Source organism: Colius striatus, chromosome 11, assembly GCF_028858725.1.
Source record: "Colius striatus isolate bColStr4 chromosome 11, bColStr4.1.hap1, whole genome shotgun sequence".
Taxonomy (NCBI): domain Eukaryota; kingdom Metazoa; phylum Chordata; class Aves; order Coliiformes; family Coliidae; genus Colius; species Colius striatus.
Genome location: NC_084769.1, coordinates 16,689,394 through 16,708,552, shown reverse-complemented (window position 1 = coordinate 16,708,552; position 19,159 = coordinate 16,689,394). Strand labels below are relative to the sequence as shown.

The following is a 19,159-nucleotide window of genomic DNA, read 5'->3' as shown; positions in this document are numbered from 1 at the left end:
TTGTCTAAGCCAGTATTCAAGTGATGAAAACCGCTCACATTTTGGCAGTTCTTTTACATAGCAAAGCATTGCTGGGATGTGCTGTGCCAGTAGTGAACATAGCCATCACTTACTAGTAGTTGAAGATAAAGCTGCCAGAAGGGCTAGTTTTAGAGCAAAACCCATATGTTAGAAAGCAAGGAGGGCAGGAGAGCGGGTATTACAGCAAATACTCATTTAGGAAGTTATAGTCAGTAAGCAGAAGGACAAAATTTACCCAAATATCTAACACAAAACATCCAGTACTGTAAGCTATTTGCAGGTGAGATAATGTATGATATAAATATGAAGTTCTTCATGCTTTCAGAAGAATGGAATTCTGTTTCAGGAGCATCAATTTTCATTTCTCTAAGACCAGTGACGTGACAGCTTAAACCTGTATATTGCATACAGGCAATTAACGTCTGCTTAACAGCTACCATCTTTTTCACTCTCGTATCTTGCAGCCTGCAAGTAATTTCAACCAGCTGATCCTTACAAAGCCACAAGTAGGAAAGGAAGAGATAGCTTTCTGAGCATTTTGCAATGAGGTAAATTTGTTATTTTCCACAATTTTTAGACATACATCCTAATTATTGTACTTCAGACTGCTCATAAAACTGGACCTCCTACTTAGTTTCCAAACATTAAAAGCCTGAAGTGATTTGAAAGTCAGGAGAAGACAAGAGTCAGGCCTTTAAAGAGAACAATGAAGTTATTCAAGGACAGCCACCTTCGGCTTGCCATTAAGAATGCTGCATACAAAAGTTGGTTGCTATAAAGCCATCACAGATCAAATCTTCTCTTTATACACACTTGCTGATAATTGCTGAAGAGCAACTGCATTTACCTTGTTCTAATGTACAGACTCTGCAGTGTCTAGAAGGTACTCATAACTTTAATCTGCTAGAGGCTACCAGGGAGAGTTTGATTCTTTGATCTCAGGAAAACAGACAGGCATTAAAATCTACATTTCTCTTGTTACCGCATAATTGAATATCACTTCCCTTCTGTGGGCCACTTGTCCTGCCAACCTCACAGTCTGCCATTTCCTACTAGTTCTGTACGTTTACCCAGCAGGAGAGCTGAACTCTAGCTGCACAAATACATTGGAAGCTTGCAGGAACAGAGTAGAGACCAAAACCTAAGCCAAGAAAAGGACCTAGGTAATGTCATTTTGATACAGAGCAGTGATTTGTGTTCCAAGAAATAACCGACAATTATTATTTCCATTAAAGAAAATATGTTTACACTAGTGTATTCTTTCTACTCTCCCTGAATACATTGAGTTTTGACATTGCCTTGTTCCCCACCATAAAAGTCATCAGTGGCAGTACCACATTTAGATCAAGGGAGCTTCTGAAGTACTTTTGTTGGGTCTTAACATATAACATTTGTATGGAAACAAGTGCCCAAGTCAGAGATAGATTTTGCTCTTGGATCTACAACATGACCTGGACTTTGTTGGCACAACAGAATTTAGCTGCTGGCTTCTAAACCTGGTAAATGGAGCAACACTGTTTTGGGAGTCTGATGTTACCTGCTGGAGGTTCAGCACAAAGCATACCCACCCTGAGTAGAGGCATGGCAGCTCGGCACCGTGCAGTTTTCACGTTCTTTAGGAAATGAGATTCATCCTGAAACAAAACAAGCATGAAAGTGAAGATGCTTCTGATCCACAGTTCAACTGCAGACTACAGAACAAATTCCCACTATTCTCAGTTACCTACTATTACAAGCCTATCACCCCCGAGGATATTTCAAGCACTGGGATAGTCACATCAAATTTTAAATTAAAAGACAGCATGGACAGTAGCAGGCTACCTACATTCAAACCTGCAACTGCAAGCAAATCAAACACAAATCAAACCTTAAAGCCATAAAATCTCAAATGACCACAAACAAGTGAGCAGAGGGAGCTGGAGAGGTGAAGAGGAACATTATTTCCACCACCATTCATTTGTCTCTGTGTCCTTTAAATGCAGCAAACACAGGAGGTCTATATCGTGCCTCTTCCCTAAATAAGGGGTTAATGAAAACAATACGGAAAAAAGAAATCTAATTAGGATCCAACTGTTCTGCTGATAGAGCTCAACAGGTGGATAATAGACTCCTACTTGAGACATCACTCCCAAACAGGCTTCATTTCTAGTGCTGTAGCAAGGTAGAACTTAAGACAGAAAAAGTAATCGTCGCTCTCCAAGGGTACATTCTCATCTTTCCACGTGTGGATGAGCAAGCAACCATGCATGCACAGACAATCCAACTGCTTAGCCTCTCAGGCACAGCCTTCTCCCTTCTGATTAACAAATAAGCTACACTAATGTTACCAGCCATTGAAAGAAGACTGGAAGGACAAGCAGAGAAGCTCAGCACTCAGCAGGACTATTCTCATCCGTAAAAACATATGCAGGGCCCAGATTTTAATATATAAAGACACAGAAAGAACATCTGCCAGCTCAGGGCTGGTAAAAGGTTCCAGGGCAGTAGCACTGGAACCCATGTCCCTTTACTCCAAGCATCAGCACATGAAAGTAACAATCTGCATTTCCACCCTGACAGAAATTGGTCAGGGAAAAAAAACAATAAAAATGAAAAAAAATAATCAATTCCCCTATGTGTAGTTTGGTCTCCAAAGAACTCCATCTATTTCCATATTCCTATCCAATGCTGAGAAACAAACAGATCATTACGTTCCAATTGTCCTGATCTTAGTGACAGGTGCATGTGTGTGCTGAAAACTAGACTGAGAACATCAAACACTCATGGTAAGCTACACATATACTTTTGGTATCTATTAATCCAAGCTGGATTTGAAACACTAGATGTTTCAAAATCTAGAAAAATGCCTTTTTGCTATGGCTTTGTAAAAGGTTAAAAAACGGATTTCAAAGTAATTGACAAGAAATGATACAGGTGATCAAAGAAGGCTTAATGCAGATTGTCAGCGAAACACAAGCAAATGGAGACTTTTTGATGCTTTATCCACACACTTCATGCTGAAAGGTTGTCTGTTTTACTGGATAAACACTATCACCACCCCAGAATTCAATCCCATTAGAAAGATACAATTCCAAGACTACTGTACAGACACACCACATTAAACACCTTTCTTCTCTCCAGCAGAGGACATGCCCAACCACAACGTAATCAGAGAGGCACCATAACCAGTAAAAGATAACACAGGTCCTCAGGAATCAAAGAGGAATTAAACCTTACTAGTTATCCCAAAATGTTTCAGAGAAACCTCATGCTTCTACTCATGAAGAGAGCTGTGATCACTGCCAAAATTACAAAATAGCTTCAGGCCTAAATAAAACCTACTTCATGACTTTCTGGTGTACAACACAAAGGTTACCCCATTGGCAGCATACAATTAACTTCAAAATTGTAGTGTACTACTTACAATAATAACTACTTGGAAAGTGCTCTTGAGTTGCTTGTCCATCTTGCTAAGAAGGTCAAAGCTGATGATGTTGATCAAGCTTGCTGTCATGCTGTCCTTCCCAGTCACTATGACATTGGTGCTACCTGGACTCAAGGATGGAAGCCACCTGTGAAATGCCTGGAGGAAGAGAAAAGCAACTAATTGTGTTATGGTGGTTATGTCCTCTGTTGGGATCCCAAAGCACTTCACAGAGCATCCTCACAAATGCTTAGAACATGGAGCCACCCCACCCACCATTAGACATCATCTGGGAACACAGCAAGGGTAAGCAGCCTTCCCAAGGCAACAACCCTAGTAATAGGAAGATCAAGAACAGAACTCAGGTTATAAGGCCACATCTACCTTCCACTGCTAGGCAGGCTCAAAACATGCTCTATTCTTGCTACTTACTGAAAAAAAAAAATCTGTAGTAGAAATGTGCATAACCTCCTGAGGGTGTTACCTCCTAAGCTCAGAGCCATAGAATGCCAGTGACCACTGCCAATAGAGAAATTTAGTTGTCTCACTCAACAAGAAACCTCAGGTTATGAAATAGACTCCCAAGCATAAACATCTCTCACTATAGCGGTGTTTACTCCACGGTGAGGATGAAGTACAATTCATACAGATCAACAAAAACTCTTCCACTAGCTCTCCTTAAATGTCTACCAAAAAAACCCCAAACAAACAAAATGAAAAGATCAAGTTGACAACACACCAGCTGCTCTATGACAGCAGCTGAAATACATGTGGTAATAGTCATTCAAGTGAACATCTTGAAATGCTCCACACACCAGAGCAAGATATCCTCCCCCAAACCCATCTGTTAGCTCCTGAGCACCCACCATTTCCCTTGTAATTGTGTCCCCAGTGACACCAACCCTTCTGCAACATTTGTGTTCTGCTGATGCTGCTCTGCAGAGAGCTGGCTGGGGCTTTAGCAATCAGGATTTGGTCCCTACACAAACATATCTAAGCGGTGAGGAGAAATGGCATCTCTGTCTAGGCCCTTCACTTGTGGAAATCCCTCAACTCCTGCCCTCTGTTCAGCAACCACTTGCAGCAGCCAGAGGAGTTAAATGAGAGTTTCTCACATTTCTCAGTACATGAGAAACCAAAAATTAGCAATCCTTCAGCAGTTACTGTACACACAACCAAAACAGGCCACATGCAGGCAAGATTACATGCCAAACAAATATGTGGCTGACACTAAGCCAAAGCTTAGACAAAGGTGGCAACAACAAGAAAATATGTGGAAGCTCCTAGCTATGCTGCCCTCTCCTTTTATAAAGAGTATGTGACTAATTCATGCCGTAACAGTAATCCTCTATTTCTCACTTAATGCTGAACTTTTTCCACAAGAAATGCTTTAAAATTGCCCTGACCATTAATTATTTAAGTTTCAATGCTGAACTCCAGATGCACATGGCTGCAGTATTTCTGACCCAAGAGCACCACACATCTTCCTGCTAGCTTCCTATGGCATCTTGAACATAAAAGCACTCAGTGGCCTGAGCCCAGAAAGCCAAAATAAAGCACCAACAACTCTGAGAAGATAATTTCTGGCAATTCAACTCCAGAGACATCACAAAAGCTTCTACCATTACAGTAAAACACATCTGTGAAAGAATGAATTGAGTAGATTACAGACAAAAATAAACTCCCCCTTCTTCTATTTTCTGTGACACACTTTTCTTAGACCTGCATCTTTCACATACCCACTAAGTAACAGATAATTTTAAAGCAAATGTCCTAACAAAACATCTCCCACAACAACCTTCCTAGAAGAAGGAAGAAGAAATCAAACAAAGAAAACAAAAACCCAGAACAAAACAAAACCCCAGGAAACCAGGCCCCCAATTGGTCCCAGTAGGCATCCCAGAGAAGTAATGGATCCAGGTTAGGTGTTGACCCAGAGGTCTACAGGCCTTTGAAATATCAAACAAAAAGAGCATCATTTCCTTGCTCAGTAAACAATTTTCTTGTCACCCAACAATTTTGTTGCACTACTAGACGTGAAGTCGCATCAAGATGCTCTAACAACCTGGTTACAGCACAAAACCAGCAAATTCCAATTAATACACTTCTCATCAATGCAACATTCCAGGTAAAGATAAACTCCCACCCACTCCTGCTCAGGCATGAAATCACTGGCCTAAAACCTTTGGCTCACCTTTTTCTCCCACAATGAACATTTCTCTAGCCTATGGCAACCCAACAGACAGTGACTCATTTGAAGATACATTTCCCAACTATACAAGCTTTCTTGGGCTTCTGATCAACATTAATAAACAACTCAGGCGAGTCAGCAGCATACAGTGGACAGGCCAAAAGATGTATTATGACAGACATAATGACGACGATAACGGGGCCTCTTGAACAGAGTGGAGAATCACAGCATCTGGGCTTCTATTCCAGCCAAGGGACTGGCAAGTACTGCTACCAAGGGCTTGAATACAACAGATAATTGCTTGAATGCAACTATTGTCTTTGACATTGATGAGTAAAACACCCCCTTGGAGACAGCTGACTTGCAAGAACAAAGTTAACAGAGGGTCAGAGCAGATACTTTCTCTACATCTCCCTCTTTCCAACAGATCGGTTGGACCACAAAAAGGAAACTGGCCAATAAAAGAATACAGGCATATACCATACAAGCATTGCCAAGTAATTTCCCCCCTCAAGTTTCTAAACGAGTACCATTTTTATTTCCTTTCCCTTAATATACATATTTTAAAAATTTGAACTTGTGCAGAGTGAACCACAGCAGAACCATTACACACACGCCCTCAACTGACAACCTGCACACACCCAAGCTCACAGTACCTCTGCCCACGTAAACCTCACAGAAGACGGAGTCACCACCAGCAAGGGCCATTCCTTCCGGTAGTAGGCAGCGATGCAGATGGCCTGGATGGTCTTGCCCAAGCCCATGTCATCCGCCAGAAGCAAACGGCCATTTCTGAAAATTGCAAAACTGGGGAAGATAGAGAAGGGAAATAAAGAGGAGGCAAGAAATAGGTTACTGTCTGCCTTGGGAGCAGAGATGAGCACGACTCATCACGAAGCCTACAACGTGGATCAATTGGAAGCAAATTGGGTTCTTCAGTAAATCTGAGTCTTCTCCCTTAGTGAGCAACTCTCACAAATCTCTTAAAGCTTGGAAGCTCCTGAATGGAGTGGTTCAGCCAAGTCCTTAGAGGCTTTGATTTCATATGAGAAGTACTCTAAAGATCTTACAATTATTTAAAACACTTAAAGCACTTCATTATTCTTTCCATGACGTTACTCACATTCTGTCCCCAAGTTCATCCCTGTTGAGCTGAGAGAATATTACTCATAACTGCCACTTTAAACACCAGTAAGGACAGACTTTCCTGGACTGCACCTTGAAGTCAACAACTAATGACCACAGATGATGTGGACAGGAATATTTATAAGTTCATCTCTACATAGAACTATCAATTTAAAATCTTTCAGGGCCTGGGTCTCATTTTTTGGTACTTTGCCACATGTACTTAATATTTAAAACAACAACAACAAAAGAGATGCACTTGGAGGGGGAAAGATGACCTTACAAAAATCATATGACAATTAGGCACATTCTGAATCACAAGGAGATCAAAGATGTATCATTTGAATAATTTTCTGAGACTAGCAAAATGCTACTTTCTTCCTGACTCATGATGAAGAGTTCTAGCTAGAAACAAACTAAATATGTCACTAAAAAAAAAAATCTACTGAAAAGAACCTCAATAAAACAAACCAAACCATACCAAACAACCAAAGGCACAGAGTGCCAGAGTGTAACAGCTCAAGACTCTGGAGAAACATGAAGCTCTCCATGGAAGAGAATGCAGCCTGGACATCAACATGAAGTACACAATTCTAGGCAAGGACTAGCTTTTAACAGCATGCAAAAAAAAAGAGAACATACTTCACACCTTCCCGCTGAAAGGGCATGAGGCTCGTCACAATTTTGGAGTCCACTACTGAAAGGTCAGCATCAGGAACGTCTGTCTGTGGTGTAGATCGCTTTATTTGAGCAGCAAAGGTTTGTATTACTGCTTCTGGCAGTGGCTCCACTTCTACTGTCACGAGGCCCTGCAAGACTCCCACTGCAAAGAACAGAGCAGTTTGTTAAAAGGGGCAACATACACACAACTTAAATTATGAATGTCAGGGCACAACCCTTGACCTCATCAACAATATTATTTCCTACCCCGAAACAGCTCAAGAAAGCACTGCATCATGCACAGGTGTTGGCCTGGCCTATTCCCTGAAGTCTATTTCAGAACCACATGATGAATCACATCTCCTCCTCTCAAATTTAGACTTGGTTATAAAAAAACGAAAGTCTGATGCCACCATTCAGAGATGATTGTTACTAATACAGCTGGAGCTGGATTATTCACACTGAGGGCATCTTAGGGCACAGTTTACTCAGAAAAAAAAGTATGGATTTGAACAGAAGAGTTCCAGAAGTCTAGAATTCAGAGGCATCTTTATCTTGACTTTGGGATTCTGCATTAAATGCTGCTGAAGTCTCCATCATCCCTAAGTGACGAGGAGTGACCTTAGACACCATCACACAAAGAATATCATACATGTTCAGCTTTGGAAGCTCTCTTCTCCTTATTCCCCAAATTCACACAGGTTTGGCTCTGTCTCCATCACTCCTCATTTACCAGGTCTGGGTGAGAAAACAGGAACGATACCAAGACTTAGAGAAACTGCTCTTTCACCAACATCAGTAGCACTCTGACAGACATCCTTCAGAGACACAGTACCAACAGGAACTCTCTGCGCAGCTGGAGCCCACAGCTGTTCTCCTAGACATAAGCAGCTTGCAGGACAGAACCAGCCCAGAGGTGGCCACTTGGGTCCCTCACCACTACTGTTGTTTCAATCATCAAGCTTCTCAACTTTATCTGCAGTGTAAAACCTTCCTAGTCAAACTAAAGGGATCCCCAGCCTCCATTATGGAAAGACCTCTGGGACTTTTCAACCCATGCATCAGAAGCAAAGCATCAGGGCAACTCTCTTCCCAGACAACCTTATTTAAGTCCCCAGCAGCAGCCTGTCTATCCCATCCCCAAAAGAGAAAAGCATTTATTTTTAATCCAAGAGTAAATTTCTATGAAAACAAATACCAGTTTAAAACATGCAATGAGCTGAGACCAGGAAAATATGTTCAATAAGCAAACACCACTGAGAAACAAAAGACACCTCTACACTAGGAGCACAAATGCATGTGCAAAGATCCTTTATTGCAGGATGCAGCTTCTTTTATTTATTTAGGGGTTTGTTTGTATACGAAGTCAGGAAGACACAAAACAACTCTGCAAAAATAACTGAATTAAGAACTCACTCTACCAGCAGTGACTGCACCTCTACAATTCAGTTTGGTATTTTTATTTCAGTTCTCTCTAAGAGGAAAGCAGCAGGATGGACTCCTGCCATATGAAGGGGGAAAGCAATTCCAACAAATATACATATGAAAAGATTTCCATTTGTGGTTGGGCAATGACCAAACTTTTTAAACTCTCCAGTTTAATTTATACTCCTTCAGTAGCAGGAACCCTCTCCATCCTAAGTACAGCACAAGCTTGTTATTACACTCAGAGACTGAGCTATGTGTTAGCATAATTGCTACAATTTGCTCACTGATAATTCTGTTGCTATTGTTCTGTACATGAGCTGGAAGAGTGATTAAGATATATCTGCCACTAGCATGATTCATCCAATAGACATTTTTTACTGAAGTGACCTTTATATAAAGATGACTGAGCAACTAGGCAAAGAGACATTAACCTCTACAAACAGTTTCCAGCTAACAGATATCTCTGCTTGAAATGGCAACCAGCCTTTCAAAATTCTTTTCTTTTTTTGATTTTGACGTAGGTAAATGAAGAGGCACAAAGCAAACGCTATTCCTCAAAAAGACATGTGCTAGAAGCCTTAAATGCCCTCACAAATTACAGCCTGCAAGAAGATTTAGGGACGTTTCATTTGCTTTCCTCAAATCTGTGGGATTTCTGAAGACTCCATGCAAGGTATACAACTGCCAGACAGCACAGTCGAGAGACTGACAGCCTGGGAGATGATGAGTTTGCCCAGACTGCCTGGCAGGTGCTATAGAATCAGAACCTTTAAACATACAAAAGGCCCTTTCAGCAAATGTTGAGAGATCACAGAATCATTTTGGTCAGAAAAGACCTCTGAGTCCAACAACTCACCTCACACTGCCAAGCCCAGCACTAATCCATGTCCCTCAGCACCCCATCTACCCAGCTTTTCAAGATCTCCAGGGATAGGGAGTCCACCACCTCCCTTATGAAACAAATTACTTCTCCTGCTCTTTTTAAGGCTTTCTGGGTGCACTGGGACACACTACCCTGACCTGCTGCTCCCTGCTCCTGCCTCACGCCAACATCTGCACCACAGACTGCCAGCAGCTCATCAGCTTGCACTGAAATCGACGCCTGTCAACACTCTAATCCTGGAGTTTCATAACAGTTTCCACCAAGAGACACTCATTTTCAAAATTCGGCATTCCTACAAGGCCTCACCACATGGCTTTCACCATTACAACTGTTAATAAGACATGCATCCTAGCAGCATGCAGATACTCAATTATAAAATGTGTTTTGATATCCCATGGAAGCAGGAGATCACACTGATAAAAGACTACTCTGAGCAACAGCATTACATCTCCAAATACTCAGTCGTGCTTTCTGAGTGCAAAGTACCTGCGTATCTGTCTGAAGCTTAGCCCAATCAAATTCCACAGCCACATATCCTCATAGAAGTACCAAGGCAAACACAGCAGGCCAACCGGGATGTTAAATTGTGATACCCAGGTCTTGTGTAATGCTGTTCATCTCAAAGCACTCTATAAAACTTAACTAAATATAAAACCCTATAAAGCAGATGTGTTGGGAGGATGCTGCTGGGACTGGATTCTTCTACAAAGTGGTACTCACTTTAAAAAAAAAGAAACAACACCCAAAACACAACAAACCACAGCTCTACATTTCAGTTCAGTGAGTCACAGCTTCTCCAGCACTACACAGATGTATAAAGGCAGGGGGCTACTGGTCACCTTCTACCAATAAATGATTACAGCAACACTTTGTGCTTAGATTCCAGTTGTAAGAGAAAATTTTATGCTCTCTTTGAAAGATTTTTGTTCTAAGCTTTCTTTTAAGCTTCCATGAACCAGCACTGAAGCATTTCAGTAGAGTATGAAATTCTGCTTCAAGAATGCCTCTGGCTTCAAGCAGATATGCACATTTCTGCAAAAGAAACAAGCACCTCTTCTTGTTATCTTCAAAATTAACTCAGCTAGGGAAGCAACCTGAATTCTAACCTGCCTCATATATCAATTAAAAAACAGTTGTGCACTGCCTGCAAAGCCATTATTACCAGTAGCAACATATAAGGCTGAACAAAATAATCCAGACAGCACCTAAACTGTAACTGTGGATAAACTGGTTGTTACAGAAAACATCAGGTAGCTTGAAAACCCAGTGTCCTGACCTGAAAAACAAAATTTGCTGAGTGTGAAATGCACAACACTACTTAAAGAAAAGGGAGTAAAACAGTCTGGTATATGTTTGTTTTCTAAGCAAGTAGTGGCTGTGCCAGTTTATGAATTGATATACATACAAAAGGTGCCACAGTGGGCTGTCATTGAGGATAAGGGGAGAACAGTCAAAAAGAGTCAGTGAGACAGTTTCTGTAAGGACAGAAAGGCTTGGCAGTCACCATGCCAACTTCTTCAAATTTGGCAAGTGGGAACAGCGGAATCCATTCTCCTCCAACTCCTTAGTTCAAGTAGAGCATTTGTACTTGTAAGCAATAAAAATAACTTTGTGATAGTAAATACATCCATGTGCTCTACGAAACAGTACAGAAATTCAGTGCAGAAACTAAAAAAAAAAAAATCCCAAACCTGAGCCATCCTCATGATAGATCGTCTAAAGAGCTGCCTTGAATAACACAAATTTATCAAGTTTGGGGCCTGGGAAGAGTGCAAATATCTGACAGGGCAGGAAAACATCTGCTTCATGGTTCATTACCAACTTACCTCCTCAGAGTGAAAAGGTTCAGCCAAATAAATGAAGTTAGAATTCATTTGCCTCCCCAGAAAATAACCCCAGCCAGAAAAACAGTTACTCACTCAGTTTGGGATAGTCCCCCAGGAGGAAATTCCACTTTCTGGTGTTCATATCTGCAATAGTTATAACAAACACTGTCATAAGTTCCCTTTCTTAAAAAGAATGAATTCCCTGACCATGTAAGCCATACAAGAACATAGCTACCCATCCATATCCTCTGCACTTCAGACAGAACTGCTTTAAGAGAATTCTTACCTTGTCCAGCAATCAATTTTCCTCTGTTTGCTTTCACGTTAAGCAAACGGTTTGAAGAAGGCTTAAAAGTACGAGCACACTAAAAGTGACATTATCACCAGAGCATACCAAGGTCAACCCCCCTAATGAACCCACTTGCCCAAAGATTTTGGCAACCACTTTCTCTTCACTGCAAGCACTGATGAAAATATGTAGGAAAGTTCTTGCTTTTTAACCAAGAAGCTCTGACTTCAGTCGGTAACACCATCACTGTTCATCGCTGCTGACGGGAAGTAGAGAGTAACAGCTTTATCTGCTTTTGCTTCGCTTCCTGCGTGCGTGGCTTTGCTGCTTCTTCATTAAACTGCTTTTATCTCAGCCCACGAGACTCTCATCTTATTTTCTCCCCTTCCCTGGCTTGCTGAGGAGGTGGGTGATAGAGTGGTGTGGTGGGCACCTGGCATCCAGCCAGGGTCAAACTACCACAACTGTATTCTACATATGATATGCTCAGAATGGTACAGAGGAAACTCAATTTGTCAATAATCAAAATGTAGGAATGCTAGACTTGTCTGGCAGGTTTATCCCTGGGTAGTACATGCTTATACAACTTTCAGGGAAGGTAGAGTGAATTCAGAGTCAGCTGAGGACACAGTGAGCCAGGTAGGGCCCTGACCAAAGAACAAGGGCTCCAAAATTTCTTCCCCATGCTGTCACTGACCTGTGACACCATGCAGGTCACCTCATCACTGTGTCCCATTTTCCATATTACAAGTGGGGAAAACTGATATTTACCATTTAAATTTGAATGCCATCTTAAGTGCTGGCAAATTATCAGCACATCCCACCTTAACAGTAAAATGTAATCATGCCAAATCCTTAAATAACACCTTGGCTAATGGACCCAGATGAGGACATGTTCTAGAATGGTGTGAAGTGCCAAACACAGACACAGCACTATGCCAGAACTACAGGAGCTCTCCACATCTCCACCAAAGCACATCCTCTTATAGCCTTTCAGAGGGATGTACTGTCACAATCTCTCTCCTCTGAAGCACTCATGGCACTTTAAGAGCAGCCTCAACAACATTGTAAGAATAAAGAAGAAACAACTAAAGACTCACCATAATTCCTGGAATCCATCTGTCTGAACACTCCAATCACTTCTGCAGAATAGCCAATATCCACCTCAAACCGCAAGCGAGAGATCAGCACGCACTTCCCTTTGACAAGGGCAGAGGGCTTCTTCCAGTTCTTACACATCATCAGGAGGGACTTCACATCAACCGTGCTGCCAACAAAACGAGAGCCTGATGCCAAACCAACTGCATTTTCTCCTTCCAATGGTGCCAGAATTACCGACGAAAGTTGATTTGCTGCTTCCACTGGGGAGCAAATCATGAGATACAGAGAAAACAATGACTATCAAAGAACACAGGTATACTAAAGATGCACAAAGTAAAAGATAAAGGATATAAAGATAAAAGGATACTTTGGGAAGAGAAGGGAAAAGAGGATGACAAATCATACATCTTCAAGTTTAAAAGCAACGATGACTCCCTGCTTTCACACATAGGAAAGACAGCGATGGCCTGGATGAGCAAATTGGTGGGATTTACCACAGAGAATACAGCAGGGGCAGAAGAATCATCTGACAGAATGTGAATAAGGGCCTGTCCAGTACTCTTACTGCATTAGGCTCCCTCCCTGTCAGCAATCTCAAAGCATGTTTCACTAGGTCAGGGCAAACAATGTGCAGAATAACATTCAGCAATAAATCGCACACAGCCATACAGTGTTTTCACTTAAAGCTGCAGGGACAGGGGCATGGTAATCAATAGTATGTGCCTGAAAAGATGGGAAAGTGCTTCTGCAAACAGCAAAGGAGAAAGAGATAAAAATATCTGCCTCCTGCCTCATATCAAAGTCTGATATGCAATCTCACCTAGGAGGAATGATGTAGATACCCAATACTGTAGGAAGGAAACTAGTTCAAACCCTTAAATCCCCCTTGTGACAACTTAAGTCCATCAACCTTATCTTACAGTTAGACTTGTATTTCCTCCACAGCCACCTGCACTCTGTCATGATGCCAGGTCATGGGGAGAGAAGGGACACAGCATTTTACAGCTGTTAGCCTCAGATCACAACTATTCACACTAATAAACTTTCCACTTTTCCCTGTGTCTCTCTGCCAGTCTACACCCATATGTTGTCTTTATTAGCTTAAGTATGATGGTTAAGGAACAAGAATAACTTTTTTTCTGGTATTTTTACAGCATGTAAAGTGAAGTTTGTCCCTGAGACTCCAACTCACAGGTACCTCAGTAACAAAAAGATTCATGAACACCTCCAGAGTCCATTAGACTCGAAAGCAGGGGATCTCTAAGCTTATTCTGCCTTTGTGCATTTGTAGAGATGCAAGCTCTTCTATCCAATAGCTGTTTACAGTAAATCTAAGTGAATTCAGTCCTTTCGGCATTGAATTGCACATCATAATCAACTCTGCTCTTTTTATATAGTCTAGCTTACTGATAATGCAATAAAAACATACAAAATTTAAGTTCAGTTGTTAAGATTTGAAAAAGGAAGAAGAGAGGGAAAAAGAAAGTCATACTCTTTTTTCCTAGCTAAAGAAATCATCTGGATTTCATCCAAAATAAAGTGACTTCCAGAGTTAATCCAAGTGTTTGAGATTTCAGGTTAAAAAAAAGAAATCATTTAAGAGCATCAAGTGAAAATAATTTCTCAAGTAGAGGTCTAGGAAACCATCAATTTAGGCTTTCTCCTCCCAGTGCGCCACGCAAAAGACCTGAGATGCTACTTGTTTCAGCATAGCATAGATCTCACCCCTACAACTCTCCTGAGAGAAACTGATAAAACACCATATTTTATTCTTTTATTTCAACATCTGTTTCTAGGCTTCATTGCCTGTTTAATTTATAGTACAAAGAAAGAAATGTAATACAGGACAACGTTATTCAGAAGAACAAAATTAACAGTGAGAAGTTTTACACTAAATTTTTTTACACTTCCAAAACTTCAAACCAAGGCCCTTTTAAGTCAGTTCCTTTTTCTCAGGGTATTTTTTCCCCTGCTGTCATTGCCCAATGTTGATCACATATTGTCTTCACTTGTCAACAGCAACTTTCCACAGAGAACTCTTAATTTGATAGCTCTAAGGAAAAAAAGCCTCATTTCTATAAACCATCCTCTTCATTTGCAAGTTCCTTGGTGCAGAGACTCCACACTCATCTGTACTTGATACATTTCAAGCAAACCAGCAGCATTTAAATGATGAATGTGTGGCAACCCACATGGGAAGCTAAAATACCAGCACTCAGCTGTGGGTTTTTCAAAGTGCTCAACACAAGCCTAATTCAGTTCCCACTGAAATCAATAGTGATTTATCACCTGCTTCAATACAATGTGCTTTTGAAAAGCTTACCTGAAGTGTTTGCTTCTATCATCTCTCAATCTTTACAGAACAAAATGATAGGAGAGGGGAAAAAAAAAGATAGAACTGTTCTTGTTATGCCAAAAAAAAAAAAAAAAGGAAAAATCCATTCTCAGTCTTGCTCAAAGCCTTAGAGAATTACCTTTTTTTCCTTTGGCACACAAAATTAACAGGAAAAAAAAAGCTAGGAAAAAACAAAAATATCAATTTAAAAAGAAAATATCTCAATAGACCTAGAAATTAAGAATTAGCCAGTGGAATACACTCAGTTCAAATGAAGTACCTGCACAGCAGGTATTTTTACTATGATCGGGCTTCTTGGTTGCTGAAAAATTTAGCAACAGCAGAAAAAGTTAAACTTATGCTTGATACTTAGATTACGTGAAAAATTATTTCTGATCAACTACAAAGCGTCAGAAAAAAAGATTATGAGCTACATCTGTAAAAGATGGGTGTTATGTTTGAGCACCACTACTTTTATCACTCCAGACCATAACAAAGCTAAGTAATAATTATGGACAGCAAGGGAAGAAGGTCAAGATTCGTATTTTTTATCATTCAACAACCCATTTACTTACTGAAACTGCTGTAATCTTCCAGGCTGAAGTTCCATTTTTTCATAGCAGGATCTAAAATCATGCGGAATATTAATCATTTGGGGTAGAAAAACAGTGGTGGTATGAAATGTTCATGCAAGCTAGGAGAGACTTCAATCTACTCATGCAAACTTTTTGGCACAGGTCTGAAAAACAGAGTATGTCCAAGCTCTGTGACGCCAAAATAGCCACAGGACATGTCAGTACTCAGATGATAATAATGCAGCAGCCATTCAAAGTGAGTAGCAAAACAGGGAGGGAAACAAGAGTAAACTGTAACAAATAAAGGCAGAGAGAAAAGATCAGAAGCAAGCAAAAAGGTGGAGACTCCAGTGCTCTCAGTAACCCAGTTAATGGAATCAGCTCATCAACTCTGAACTACAGCTGAAGTGACCCATTTTCCCATATTGATTTATGAATAACTTCACTTCTTTCACTCCCAAAACACTCTGACCACCTGCTGACACTAAACTTCTCACAGCACCGTTCATAACCCAGAACTTCTGATTTCTTGGCTAAATCCAAGCTGAAGCCCAGAGTTTCTTTCCAATTTCAGCTGTCTTTACTTGTCCAATTCCCTATTAACACCAGATATTCCACCCCAGTAACAGGTGCACTGCTAAGAGCATATAGCAACTACAGTTCCAGCACACACTGAAACTTCTATCCAACGTAAAACAAAGATGGAAGCAAACAATTTCTTCTTACCGTAGCTTCTGCTTGGTATCTTCTTAAACACAGCAACGAGTTCGGTGTTATATCCCACGTCGACCTGGAATCGGTCTTCCCCATATTTAACACATTTTCCTTTGGTAACATTATTGGCTTTCTTGCAAGGGGCAGCTTCAAAGGTAGAGCCTGAAGCAGCAGAGCTGGTCAGCTTTTGCATCCTACCGCTGGCGTGAGAGGCACCACATCCCCACTCTCGTTCTGACGGTCTGCTTGTGTTTCTCAGTGTTTCCAAGTCGCTGGCACTGCTTGGTGCAGAAACACATTTTATGGCAGACCTGTCCCAGTTTTGCAAATCTTTACTACCATCAGGGTGCCCATTATCAGTTAATCTAGGATGAGATAGTTCTGAAGGGTATTTGAAAGCTGGGTAGCATTTGGGCTGCTGGGATACTCCAAGATCATTTAAAGTTTGTTGACCGTGTTCTTGACCATCAGCATCCAGGCAACGTTTATGAGAATAACTCAGAGAATTCGGGATGGTTGCAGGGGACTGCTTAATGCCACTTGCATGTTCCAAGTCCTTTGAACACTTCTTTCGTTGCTCTCCACACAAACCAGCCAGCTGTTGGTTTGCAGTGCAATGATTATCTTTCTGAAGACAGCCCCTCTGCTCTACAGGGCTGTTTGGATTCTGTTGGTGCTGGCTAACAAACCTGACATGATTGTTTTCTTCTTTCAAGATTCCCCAACTTCCTGGACTCTGTTCTTTCACTTGAGGTCCAGTGATCCCCACCTGCCCACTTCTCTGGACTGCTAGCCTCTCTGCTCTCCTAGCCAAAGCCTTCTGGCGGTTCTCTTCAATTCTCCTCTTTTGTTCCTCTGTAAGACCTGATGACATCTTCAGCAATTCAACCAATAAATCTGAATAGAAACTACATTGAGAATTAATCACAGAAGCACCTGTTTCTTTATAGGAAAGGAGGCCAGCCTACAAAAAACAACCCTCAAAAAAAGAGAAACAATACAACAGCAAAAAAGAGAAAGTTTCAACCATTTCCTCCAAAAATGTTTAGCATACCTATAGCTCAGTATAATTAGTGACTATTACTGTAAGTGATGCTACACAAAAACCTAGTAGCACAGCAAAGCTGTTAGACCAATGCTGAGGTACTATCAACAAGCAGATGACAACTGCTGCTGGGGCTTTGCATGCCAGTCCCACGGAGATAAAACATATGGAAAAAGGAGAAAACTCCTATTCCACTACAGTTTTAAGCAGTCTTCCCTACAAATCCCAGCAGAACCGATAAAATACACAAGCACTGAGACACCCTGCATGGCAGGGACAGCCCTACAAAGGCTAATGAAGGCAAAGTAATACATTTCTACACAGTTGTATGTGGAAATGTTTCATATGTCTGGTACCTAACAGCAAAGATGGGATGAGACACCGTTATTTCCTGAACACCCTACAGTTCATGCCATCTCACAGTGCGTAGCAGATACATCCTGAACCCCAAAGGGCAGAGTCAGCTTCTGCTTTAAGAGAGGGTCGCTTACAGGTCAATGGCTTTCTGATAAAAACCGAGGACCTGGCTCCTACCACATCTCCCAGGAGACGGCCTCACTCCATCTACTCCTTGCGGAGTACCCCGAGATCTACTTTGCTCACTGTCCTGTAGGAAGTGAGGCTCTGTCCTTGCCCTGCTCCCGCCCCAGGCACCAGGCTCCCCTGTCCCAAACACTACTGAGGTCTGGGACCTCTCCACGTCCCCAGGTTAGAGTGCCCTGCCGTCCGCAGCGACCACCCCCCACCCTACAGGGGCCCAGCACCACCGCATCCCTCTGGGGCCCGGGGACCACGCCGCAGCCCGCCCCGGGCCCTTCCCGCTCGCAAGGGCTCCGCTGCAGCCCGCCCCGGGCCCAGCACCGGCCCAGTCGCTTCCTCCGCCGCGGGTCCGCGGGCCCGCACACCCACCGGCCGGCTGCCGCCAGGTCCGCCGTCACAGGGCCCGCGGCCGCACGAACTACAACTCCCAGCAGCCCTCGCTCTCCCGCGAGACAGCACCGGCCAGCGCGCGCCATGCCGGGAACTACATAATGGCGCGCAGCGCGCTCGGCACGATGGGAAATGTCGTCTTCCCCTCACGGCGCCATCTTAGAGACGCGGGGGCTGCGCGGGGTATCTGCGGGCGTTTGAGGGGTTGGTGGCCGCCTCCGCCAGCGTCCCGCCGGCAGCCCTTTGTGCCCAGAGTCTGGCACGCCAAAGCATGTGGCTTTAAATGTGTGACTGGGAGTGGGGAATAAAGGATTGAGAGATAAAGGTGTGAGAGAGTGTGGAAGCGCCGTTGTGAGCAATGAGGGGGGAATCTGTGACAGGGTGTTGAGTGTAGAGACTCATGTGGGTGCAAGGCCACAGTCTTTCAAAAGTGGTGGAGACGAGAAGGTGACCCCAGTGACTGAAAGAGGGGAAATGTCAGAGTTATCTACAAGAAGGGCCCAAAAGAGGACCCAGGAAACACGGGCCCAATTGTCTTAATCCAGTCCCTGAGCACATCTTTCTAGGAACTCATACGGGTTATTGGGAAAAGCCAGCACCGATTTCCCAAAGGCAAGTCATACAGATTTCACG

General features: G+C 42.4%; 1 protein-coding gene across 2 annotated transcripts in view; it reads right to left on the bottom strand.

The window, feature by feature from the left end:
* Positions 1-18,546, bottom strand: part of SMARCAL1 (SWI/SNF related, matrix associated, actin dependent regulator of chromatin, subfamily a like 1) — a 37,776-nt gene extending 19,230 nt beyond the window's left edge. The window contains exons 1-9 of one of the 2 annotated variants that reach the window (XM_062004963.1): positions 18,506-18,546; positions 16,564-17,515; positions 15,838-15,888; positions 12,927-13,187; positions 11,631-11,681; positions 7,383-7,563; positions 6,272-6,422; positions 3,425-3,583; positions 1,590-1,655 (exon numbers count right to left, since the gene is read on the bottom strand). In XM_062004963.1, the coding sequence (XP_061860947.1) occupies positions 1,590-1,655; positions 3,425-3,583; positions 6,272-6,422; positions 7,383-7,563; positions 11,631-11,681; positions 12,927-13,187; positions 15,838-15,888; positions 16,564-17,425 (1,782 nt within the window). In that variant the 5' untranslated portion in view covers positions 17,426-17,515; positions 18,506-18,546. The remainder of the gene's footprint in view (positions 1-1,589; positions 1,656-3,424; positions 3,584-6,271; positions 6,423-7,382; positions 7,564-11,630; positions 11,682-12,926; positions 13,188-15,837; positions 15,889-16,563; positions 17,516-18,505) is intronic. The other variant, XM_062004962.1, reaches the window with a different exon arrangement.
* Between the last annotated feature and the right edge of the window lie 613 nt (positions 18,547-19,159).